Source organism: Puma concolor, chromosome B1 (assembly GCF_028749965.1).
Source record: "Puma concolor isolate L17-30 chromosome B1, mPumCon1.1.hap2, whole genome shotgun sequence".
Taxonomy (NCBI): Eukaryota; Metazoa; Chordata; class Mammalia; order Carnivora; family Felidae; genus Puma; species Puma concolor.
In genome coordinates this window covers 40269960-40282098 of record NC_141670.1, presented here as the reverse complement: position 1 = coordinate 40282098, position 12139 = coordinate 40269960, and the positions used below count along the sequence as shown (strand labels likewise).

At 37.0% G+C, this 12139-nt stretch overlaps 1 protein-coding gene across 1 annotated transcript in view; it reads left to right on the top strand.

The window, feature by feature from the left end:
• FNTA (farnesyltransferase, CAAX box, subunit alpha) overlaps window positions 1-8856 on the top strand; it is a 33445-nt gene extending 24589 nt beyond the window's left edge. Inside the window, exons 7-9 of the mRNA XM_025921366.2 lie at window positions 3745-3807; window positions 5234-5405; window positions 5681-8856. Of these exons, the coding sequence (XP_025777151.2) occupies window positions 3745-3807; window positions 5234-5405; window positions 5681-5803 (358 nt within the window). The 3' untranslated portion in view covers window positions 5804-8856. The remainder of the gene's footprint in view (window positions 1-3744; window positions 3808-5233; window positions 5406-5680) is intronic.
• The last annotated feature ends 3283 nt before the right edge of the window (window positions 8857-12139 follow it).

The window sequence follows — 12139 nt, the reverse complement described above, 5'->3', positions numbered from 1 at the left end:
AGAGTTCACTTTAAAAAAAAGAAAAGAAAAAAAAGGTAAAAGTTGTTTTAACAGCTCCTGGGAAGAGCTGATTTTTATGACCATCTGCTTGTATCTCCTTTGCTATTACTTCTCTTTGGATCAGGGCAGCTGGCTTTTCTTTTATGTGTTGTATATAAGGTTCTGGTGATTTAAATTAAAAAAAAAGAAGGGTTTATAATTAAGTGTCCTGCATTAACTCTCTGTTTCAGGCGTCTTTCTGGAGCAGCCACATACCCCTCAAAAACATCTTACACCTTCTTTTTACTGTTCTGTTCTCCAAAGCTGCACTGTCCAATATGGTAGTCACTAGCCACATATAGCTGCTTAAATTCAAATTAATTAAAATCACATAATTCAGTTCCTCAGTTGTATGAATCACATCTCAGGGGTTCCGGATCCATATGTGGCTAATGATTACTAACTATATTGGAGAGCACATATAAAGAACATTTTCATCTCTGTTGAATAGTATTGATCTAAGGGATCAATGAACTTACTGAACAGTGAACTTACTGAAATAATTATATTATTCTTAAATGTAAATACTGGGACTTGCGTAGAGAAAATTCGGACTCATCATCCAGCCCGTAATATATTACTTTTTTTTTCTTTTAGAGTTGATACTCTGTTGTGAGGATTAGGACAAAGTACTCTAAAGGACAGCAAAGTGTCATCTTTTTTGTAGAGTTCAGTAGCTTTCTTGCCAAAAGGTAGAATGCTTCAGGTTATTCTTCCTTAAATTAATCCAATTAATAATTAGGAATTTCATATTCCTTATTTATCATAGTGTACTTCATTAGGCTAGATGTAATAAGATACTTAAAAACTGAGTATGAAGAGTGGAAAGTGGAAACTTCTCATAGCCTTCAAAGGTAGGTTACTGGGTTTCTATTACCAAATAGAAATAATCAGTCAAGAATCTATGAGATTTCCAGGGGGTTTGCCCGGTTGGCTCGGTAGGTAGAGCATGTGACTCTTGATTGCGGGGTTGTGGGTGTAGTGATTATTTAAAAATAAAATCTTTGGGGCGCCTGGGTGGCGCAGTCGGTTAAGCGACCGACTTCAGCCAGGTCACGATCTCGCGGTCCGTGAGTTCGAGCCCCGCGTCAGGCTCTGGGCTGATGGCTCGGAGCCTGGAGCCTGCTTCCGATTCTGTGTCTCCCTCTCTCTCTGCCCCTCCCCCGTTCATGCTCTGTCTCTCTCTGTCCCAAAAATAAATAAAAAACGTGGAAAAAAAAATTAAAAAAAAAAAAATAAATAAAAATAAAAATAAAATCTTTAGGGACACTTGGGTGGCTCAGTCAGTTAAGCATCTGACTCTTGATTTTGGCCCAGGTCATGATCTCACAATGGTGAGATCGAGCCCTGCATCAGGCATGGAGCCTACTTAAAGATTCTCTCTCCCTCTTCCTCTGCTCCTCCCTCACTTGTACATGTGCTCTGTCTCAAAAAAAAAAAAAAAATCTTTAAAAAATTGTTTAAAAAAAATAATCTAAAAATTTTCAATAATTAAGGTGTTACCATTAATACAGATAAAAGAAAGTGCTTAAAGAGCTGTAGTTATCTAGAATTAGTTGTGTTAACTAAATTTTTTAACTCTAAAGAATATAGGTGTACCTGATGATTTGTTCTTTTCCTTTTATAAAAGGAATGCAGTCTAGTTGTAGGGGGAAATTGTACTGGATTACATAAAGTAAAATATCAAAATCTCTTATTCTCTCTCTTCTCATACCCCATTGTTTAGAGTGAGCTACAATTAGTGTGAATCCTTCCAAACCTTATTAAATATATTTACAAACATGTATTACAGCAATATAGGCAATGGTATTATACACATTGCTCTTTTTTATTTAATATATCCTGGCCATATTTCTAGGAGTACACAGTCTACTAGTACTATTAATAATAGTTACCATTTATTAAGCATTTACTACATGCAGGAATTTTTATTTAATTTTCATAATTACACTGCGAGATATCTGATGAAGAACTTGAAGTTCACAATAGTTCTATAATGTGCCTAAGAGCACCTGGATAATAATTGATGGGGCTATTAGAAGCTAGGCTTTCTGACCTCAAAGCCCATGTTTTAACCATTAAAATAGATAATAGTTTAGTGCATGTATATATAAATAAAATCCTTCAGGTATTGCCAAAGTGAAATTAATAGTCTACAATGACTAGTGAAGACATGCAGGGACATGGTTTTAAAAATAACTGGAAACATTAGGTCATGTAAAAATGTTGGGAAAAAACCTTTCCATAGTGCTGAGTGAGTTTATTATTACAATAGTCCCTCGCTGCCCCCTTTACATGTGGTTTCACTTTCCATGGTTTTAGTTACTTGTAGTCAGCCATCAGATCCAGAAACATGATCTTCCTGATGACATATGTATGGTGAGACATTAGGTAGTATAGTCTACTGCTCTGTCACAATGCCTGTCCTTTACCTTCATCTTATCATGTAGCATTTAAAAAAATTTTTCTTCTATGTCTTTTTTTGAGAGAGAGAGACAGAGTGTGAGTAGGGGAAGGAGCAGAGAGAGGGAGACACAGAACCTGAAGCAGGCTCGAGGCTCTGAGCTGTCAGCACAGAGTCCGACGTGGAGCTCGAACTCACAGACTGTGAGATCATGACCTGAGCTGAAGTCGGATGCTTAACCGACTGAGCCACCCAGGTGCCCCATCATGTAGCATTTTATTATCTTACATCATCACAAGAAGGATGAGTGCAGTCTAATAAGATATTTTGAGTGAGACCACATTCATATAACTTTTATTACAGTGAGTATATAATTGTTCTGTTTTATTGTTAATCTCTTGGTGTCTATAAACTAAACCTTATCATAGGTATGTATGTATAGGAAAAAACCTAGTATAAAGGATTTGATACTTTATAAAGGATTTGTGGTTCAGGCATCTACTGAGAGTTTGGGAGCCTATCCTCTGCAGATAAAGGGGGACTCCTGTACTTGCTGTGAAAAAAAAAATGCTATCCTAATGGCATTGCAATAAAACCAAGTTTACTAAATTTTGGTAACTTATTTGAGCAAGTGTATAGTGAAGCTAAGTTCTGTAACTCTTGGAATTTGTTGTAATTGGATCCGAATTATATTTAATAACCTGGTTAAAGGGAAGAGAATTACCATTCTGACTGGTAATCACATCATGGTTAGAATATAAGGTATATAATCACATCTTTTAGAATATAAGAAATATACATTTGTGTTGGTTTCTCATTTTTATTCTGTCTATATAATTTCCATGCTGTCTTATTTTTTATTACAGCTCCTGAGATTATGTAGTTCTTCTTTTTGAATGACTTAACGATTTGTTGGGCATATATAGATCTTAGACTTCTCAAGATTTCTTTACTGATAAGAGGAAAACCTGTTTTAGCTGACATTTTCTTCAAAGGGAAAGCCTATATTAAAGGAAATCTTCCACATCAATTTCTTTTCCTATTGTGAGTTGAGCCTTCATATTAGTTAGGCGTCCCTTCCTAGAACTGGGTACAGACTTCCAGGAGGGAGGAACTATGTAAATATGAATTGATTCCTGCAGACTTGAGGGATTCTGTCTAATGTAGATATAAGTCCTAGACCTAGTCACAGCCCACTAAGATAAATGAAAGCACATATCCAAGCTCTGCTACAATCTTAGAAAACTGTTTCTAATTATTGCACTGCTTTTCAAATTATACGCGTATTTATTTTCTTCTAGGTACACGTTGGAAATGATCAAACTAGTACCACATAATGAAAGTGCTTGGAACTATTTGAAAGGGTAAGAGGTTGTTTTGGATTGTTTTGTATTAAAACAACTGCTAATATGATGTATCATGTAATATGTTCCATTAATCAGATTCTAAAGGATACTAAAGCATTTTCCTTTTTTCTGGATCTAAGGGAAGTGTAACTGTTAGACAGTAACACCCAACAGTGCCTTTTATCCTTCTCTTCACCTCCCAAGCACATACCATCATAGTTTTTAGACTAGTCCATGACTAGGGTTCAGAATAGTTCTATAATGTGCCTAAGAACACCTGGATAAATAATTGAGCCTGGGTAGCTCAGTCGGTTGAGCATCTGACTTCGGCTCAGGTCATGATCCCACAGTTCGTGAGTCCAAGCCCCACATTGGGCTCTGTGCTGACAGCTCAGAGCTTGCTTTGGATCCTCTGTCTCCCCTCTCTCTCTGCCCTTTCCCTGCTCATGCTCTCTCTCTCAAAAAATAAACATTAAAAAAAAAAATTAAAGAATAGTCCATGACTAAACAATAATACAATTTTAATTGTATTTATGAGTCCTGTAGTCTTTATGTCAAAGAATGGGATATACACACCTAGACACCTAGTTTCTGTTTGGCTCAGGAATGTAATAAAGGCAAAGCAAACTATTTATAAGCACATTGCACAGATGGATAGCCAGCATTTCTGTTTTCATTTCTAGAGATCTGTTAGAAGTCTTATTCCTTAAATTGACAAGATTTCACTTGCCTGGCCACTGACATAAGCAGGCTGCTTATTGAGCTTAGAGGTCTCCCTGGAAACTAGGCCCAAAGAGCATAAAGTACAGAGCCCAGTCACATTTGTTGATGTGTCCAGGGTTGGGGCCTATAATATCTGGATAGCTAAAAGAATAAGGAACCTTCTTTAAAAAAATTTTTTTTATTTACATTTATTTTTGATAGACAAGAAAGAGACAGCATAAGTGGGGGAGGATCAGAGATAGATAGAAGGAGACACAGAATCTGAAGCAGGCTCTAGGCTCTGAGCTGTCAGCACAGAGCCCAACACGGGACTCGAACCCACAAACCGCAAGATCATGACCTGAGCCGAAGTCGGATGCATAACCAACTGAGCCACCCAGGTGCCCCTGAATAAGAAACCTTCTTAAGAAGAAATAGAAACATCTCTGTTGTTTTCTTCCTTCACTTCTTAATGTTAAGAAGGTGTTTATTTTCTGATTTAATTGTGTAGCAGTTTGAGTTAATAAATGATCCTTTTTAAGTTTCATTATTGTTTTTAACTAATTGTACTCAACTTGTAATTATCCATGATAAAATTCACACATAATTTAAAAATTTCATTTAGTTTCAGCTTCATTCAAAATAAGTTTCCTCTTGTGCATGTTACAGAGGTCATTTTCTCTTGAACTTTCTGTTATTTTTGTTCTTTTCTTGTCAGAATTGAGGATAATTTTTCTTTTAGAATTTTACAGGATCGTGGTCTTTCCAAATATCCCAATCTGTTAAATCAGTTACTTGATTTACAACCAAGTCACAGTTCCCCCTACCTAATTGCCTTTCTCGTGGATATCTATGAAGACATGCTAGAAAACCAATGTGACAACAAGGAGGACATTCTTAATAAAGCATTAGAGGTAAGCCAGTGGGGACTCTGCTTTTCCTTTTGGTGTCTCAGAATTCACCCAGTGTGGCTATATTCATGACCTTTTCAATGTGTTCACTCAGGAGTTCAGTGCAGGGCTATTTCTGCTGTTTAGGGCAAAACCCAGGTCACTAGTGAACAGAGTATATAATTATAGTGGTGTAGGTCATTTGAACATGATCTGAGTTTAACTGTATTGGCTTGAAAGCATTTGCTCTAGAGCTTGATTTCCATTATCTTTAAAGAATTTTTGTTTTTCGTTTTCAGTTGTGTGAAATCCTAGCTAAAGAAAAGGACACTATAAGAAAGGAATATTGGAGATACATCGGAAGATCCCTTCAGAGCAAACACAGCACGGAGAGTGACCCACCAACAAATGTACAGCAATAACACCATCTAGAAGAACTCGATGGAATGATTTTATTTTTTTAAGAGACTCTAATGCAGGAGTTTAAAACTAAAGTGATCATTCCCTTTGCCTGTGGTATAAAACGTGCACAGGTATTGCTTTTTAACAAGAACTAAGTGTGATGCTCCTTGGGTGCTGCTGCTATTCAGACTAGTAACTTGATTCTTCTTAAGCAAAGTGATTTGATGGGGGAAGGAGAAGAAACAAAGTCCCGTTCAGGAACTTTTGTAGTCTTATCAACATTTGTTCTAATCCCTTAGCATCAGCTCTTCCCTACAGGGTATATGCGTCAGAATTTGCAGCATTAATGAGTGCGGGTAACTTGTATGTAATGCATATAAGGTAATTTAAATTTTGGTTCAGGAAGCAGGGAATGCAGTTGTTACATTAGAGCTGCTATGCCACACTCACAGTATCTTGCTATCACTGTAACCAACTAATGCCAAAAGAATGGTTTTATAATAAAATGATAGATGTATCCTAAAACAATGACAAAGTACTTTGATTTTTTTTAATAGTATTTAAGTATGTACAAGGGACATTGTCTCAGCTTAGAAAAGCCACTGAGAAAGAAAATACTGCCATAGAACTATAGAAACCAGAAACATGATTATGTTAAAGGAAACGTTATTAGAATGTGAATTGGTCAGTTCTTTAAATTATTTTTTTCACCGTTTATTTATTTTTGAGAGACAGAGAGACACTGAACATGAGTGGGGGAGGGGCAGAGAGAGGGAGACACAGAATCTGAAGCAGGCTTCAGGCTCTGAGCTGACAGCACCAGAGCCCGACGTGGGGCTTAAACCCACAAACTGAGATCATGAACCGAGCCGAAGTCAGATGCTTAACTGACTGAGTCACCCAGGTGCCCTGAATTGGTCAATTCTTGACATCAACAAAATCTACTCAAGACAGTTTAGTCCTACAGGGTTTATTAAGGTATATAGTAACTCACAGAATGATTACCTGATCTTCCATAAATACATGGCCCAGCCACACTGTAGCACTGGGCCATCGAATTGCTGTTGCCTGTGCCGGGATCAGGAAACTGCTGACAGGCTGCCACTCCAGGACTGTGCACCCCTGCCCCATTGCGTGCGGGCACATCTGCTTCCCTTCCCACATGGTGCAGCTCCCAATTACAGGCTCACTCACTTTGGTGGGTCAGATTAGAAAGAATCTGAATGACATCTAAAACTCTGAACTGCAAAGGAATCTGTCAAATGTAGTTTATAGCTTTCCAGCCTCTACAGTTCAGGAAGACATGCCAGAGTAGAGTAAAGTGTTGAACAGGTTAGTTCTCTGTACCTGTGCATAATTAAATCTCACTTTCTGAATAAAGAGTTCTTGTTCAGTGTTCAAAGCACCAAACTACAACTAAAGGAATTTATATACAGTAGGATAGTCTTCTGAAGAATTTAGGAAATAATATTTTTAACATTTCATATCTTTTTGCTGTTTTAGACTCAAAAATCTGATTTGATATTTTAAATTGTCATATGAAGTCTCATTCTTAATGTAGACCATTTCAAGCGTTATACGGAACAAAAACCTTACAGAGAAGTTGCAAGATAGCATTTACTCTCAGAAGCTATCTCATCGGTGTCCCAAAATTGATTGGATTCTGAGTTATAGGCTGAACAAAGTTCATCAAGACTGTTTAATAAGAAGCAGAATTTACACTGAGAAATGTAAGTGAAGCAGACCAGACACAGTTGAATTAGCCTGGTTACTTGGCATTTTATTTTCTGCCTGAGGTGGCAGTTCATTTATTAAAACATTGCTTTGTGGGCATGGGATCAGGTGAGGAGGCTCTATGATTTAAATGTATAATGATTTTAGGCTCTGCTAATCCTGACGAGGACCATCTCCTTAATGGACAACTGGACACATAAACCTGGCAGCACACTCCTTTCACTGGATCAGCAATTAACATGTCTGTGGAGGGGGCGCCTGGGTGGCTCAGTTAGTTAAACGTCCGATTTCAGGTCAGGTCATGATCTCGCAGTTCGCAAGTTCGGGCCCCTCCTCAGGCTCTGTGCCAACAGCTCAGACCCTGGAGTCTGCTTCGTGTTCTGTGTCTCCCTCTCTTTCTGCCCCTCCCTGTTCACACTCTGTTTTTCTCTCTCTCAAAAATAAACATTAAAAAAAAAAAAGAACGAACACGTCTGTGGAGGAGTCTGCTAGTTCAGAACTACTTGCTTAATAACACTGTCACTGTGTTGCTGATTTGCACTGTTGGTGCAAAAACAATGGTGGGTAAAACTGCTGGTGCCTTACTACGAAACAAGGCAGTGGTACTCAGTGGTTGCTGTATTCTTCACTGCCACATATTCACTGAAATATGTCTTTGATGAGTCAGTAATTATATATTTTATTCACAATACTCTGTCTTTTCAGTACTTTGTGTGACCAAATGAGTTTGTGCATAAAGCATATCTTTCTGGTTGTCTTGAAGAAAAGCATTTGTACAATTGTGAAGTGGGCCAAACAGGCCACTTCTCATCAGCACCACTTTTACTTGAAAGAACAATTGATAAACTGGTTACTCATACTTGGGTGGCTGGCATACATTTTCTCCAAAATGAATGAAGAGTTTGTCACTTCAGTTTGTCATAGGAAACAACTGAGTGTTTATTGCCAATGATAAAATTTGAGTTTTCAAATGAAAATTTTAATCTACCGCGGTAAGGCTGGCAACTTCCCAATACCTATTACAGACCTTTCAAATGAAATCAACATGTTATTAATTAAAGTGAATAATTTTTAAGAATTTTGATACTGTTTAAATGTGTCAACAATTGGGAGAGATACATAACTGAAAGAACCATTGTTTTCCAAATGACCAATTCATGATGTTATCATGCACAGATAAACAATCCATTCAGATTATAAATCATAGAGAAGGTTGCAGATTCCACATTGCAACTGACCTTTGAAAAACCACCCCTTGTCAGATTTTGGTGTAGTATCGGAGTATCAGAGGTATCACAACTTCTGAAAAGGCTATTAAAATATTCCCTTTCCAACTATATATGTGTGTATGAGTCTGGATTTTCTTCATAGACTTCAACCAACACATTATATTGCAACAAGTTGAATGTAGAAGTAGATAACAAAGATCTAGATATCTCTTATTAAGAGATTTGCAAAAATGCAAACTGCCACTTTTCTGTTTAATTTGGAAAACGCAGGTTTTATAAAATGTTATTTTTGTTAACATGTAATAGGTTTATTGCTTTAATAAATTAATAAAAAATTTAAATTTCAAATATGGTAAATGTCAATAGATATTACCCACATTAAGAAAAGCTGGACTTAGAAAAGATTAAGACACCACTATGTCCTCTGGGACATCAATTTTGAGAGAGACCAGCAGCATGCTCTGCACCATGGTACCTTGAAAATGTTTATTGGCTATTGAAATACTATTTGGGGACAAAGAAGCAGAAGAGATTATCTGCCTGATGGAGTCAAGAAGGATTCACAAAGGAGAACAAATTTGTCTAGTTACATCCTTTAATAAGGCTGTAAACTTTACAATTGGTTATATCCCAAATACTAACTTATAAATTAATAGGACAGTCCAGAACATTTCCCTGGATCATTTCCATCTGGAGAAATCAATGTTTTTCAAACTGGATTGTAACTCATTAATGGGCAATTACATCAAGTCAGTGGGTCTGAACCAACTTAAAAAAAAAAGACATATGGGGCGCCTGGGTGGCGCAGTCGGTTAAGCGTCCGACTTCAGCCAGGTCACGATCTCGCGGTCCGTGAGTTCGAGCCCCGCGTCGGGCTCTGGGCTGATGGCTCAGAGCCTGGAGCCTGTTTCCGATTCTGCGTCTCCCTCTCTCTCTGCCCCTCCCCCATTCATGCTCTGTCTCTCTCTGTCCCAAAAATAAATAAAAAACGTTGAAAAAAAAAATTAAAAAAAAAAAAAAAAAAAAGACATAGAAAATGTTTAATTTCACTGAATTCTCTCACATTATTTCTTTCATTCTACTTGATTTGGTGTATTCTAATATTTTCCCCAGCATTAATGAGTAATATTGTGTGTTAAGGTATACAACATAATGATTTGATAAATGTATATATTGTGGGATGAACTACCACATTTAAGGTTAGTTAACAAATCCATCATGTCACATACCACTTTTTTTGTGGTGAGAACATTTAAGATCTACTTTCAGCAAATTTCTCTAGTTTTTTAAGGAAGAAGGATAGATGACTGATACAAGACCCTTCTTTCACAGTTTACGCCTTTAATGCTATACATTTTCCTCAAGCAACTGCATTAACTGTTCTCGGAAATTTTGATATTTTGTATTTCTGTTTTCATTCAGCTCAAATATTTTCTGATTTCTCTTCTTGAGACAGCATCTTTGACCCATGGATTGTATAGAAATGTGTTTAATTGCTAAGTGTTAGAGGAGACTTTCCTGCTATCCTCTGTTACTGATTGAGTTGTTTGGTTTTATTTTGTTTTCAGTGGTGACTCTAGAAACTTTTCCACCATATAGGTCTCCTTACCCTCCACCATTTATACTGTAATTATCTTTTGTACTATAGCCACTTACATTAAGAAGCTCATCAGACAATTTTACATTTTGTGCATTCAACCGCCAAACATTTTAAGGAATTCAAGAAAAGAATAGTCTGTTACATTTACCCAGCTATTTACCATTTCTTTTACTCTTCTTTCATTTCTGATGTTCCAAGTTTCCTTCTGCTGTCATTTCCCTTTTGTGTGAAGACATTTCTTTAAGCAATTCTTTTTAAAAAAATAATTTTTAAAAGTTTATTTATTTTGAGAGAGATAAAAAACATGAGCAGGAGAGGGGCAGAGAGAGAATCCCAAGCAGGTTCTATACTGTCAGCATGGAGCCAAACTTGGCGCTTGATCTCACGAACCGTGAGATCATGACCTGAGCTGAAACCAAGAGTCAGACACTTAACTGAGCAACCCAGATGCCCCTGTTTAATTCTTTTAGAGTAGGTCTTCTGGTTGCAAATTTTATTATTTTTTCTTAATCTAAAAATATATTTAACCTGCATTCTTGAAGGACATTTTCACTGGATGGAATTCTGGGTTTATAATTCTTGCAGCACTTGAAAAAATATGCCACTTCCTCTGGCCTTCATGAATTCAGATGAGAAATCTGTCATTAGAATGGTTGTTTGTCCATACGTTTCTCTCTTTCTCTCTGGCTGCTTTATAATTTTTTAATTTGTCTCTTGTTTTCAGTAATTTGATTTTGATGTATCTGGGCATGGGTGTCTTTGGATTTATCTTTCTTGCTTAGCTTCTTAGGTCTTGAATTTTTTACCAAACTTGGTATGTTTTCAGCCATTATTTCCAAATATTTTTTCAGCACTTTCTCTTTTCCTGTGGGACTCTGATGACAAGAATGTTAGACCTTTTATGTTTGTCCCACAGGTGCCTGAGGTCCTCATTTTTTTTTCTTTTTCTCTCTGTTTTTGGTCAGATTAAACGATTTCTATTAATCTGTCTCCAAGCTTAATGACTTTTTCTCTGTCATCTCCATTTTGCTATTGGATCTATAAAGTGAATTTGTTTAGTTATATGTTTTTCAGTTATAAAATGTTTATTTAATTCTTCCTAAGTTCTATTTCTTTACCAATACTTTTTTTTTAATGTTTATTTTTGAGAAAGGTGGGGGTGGGGTGGGGCTGGGGGGACAGAGGATCCAAAGCGGGCTCCATGCTGACAGCAGAGAGCCTGATGTGGGGCTCCAATTCACCATTCATTTAGATCATGACCTGAGCCGAAGTCAGCCGCTTAACTGACTGAGCCATTCGGGTGCCCGTCTTTACCAATACTTTCTATTTCTTAAAATTCATTTGAGAGAGAGAGAGCGAGAGAGAGCATGAGCAGGGGGGAGAGGAGACAGAGGGTAAAGAGAACCTTAAGCAGGCTGTATGCCCTGGGATCATGACCTGAATTGAGATTGAGAGTTGAATGGTCAACCAACTGAGCCACCCAGGTGCTCTGTAATACTTTCTATTTTAACTTTTGTTTCTAGAGTGTCCATGATTGTTTCAGCATGTGTATAACTGTTTTAATGTCTTTGTCAGATAATCTCAATATCTGTATCATCTCATCATTGGTAACTGTCAATGGTTTTTCCCCATGCAAATTGAGATTTTTGGATATTTCGTACACCTAGTAATTTTCTATATTATGGGCGTTTTGAATGTTATGAGACTCCAATTCTTATTTAAATCCTGTGGAGAATGTCAATGTTTTTATTTTAGCAAGCATTTGCTATAGTTAGGTATGGGTCACAAGTTAC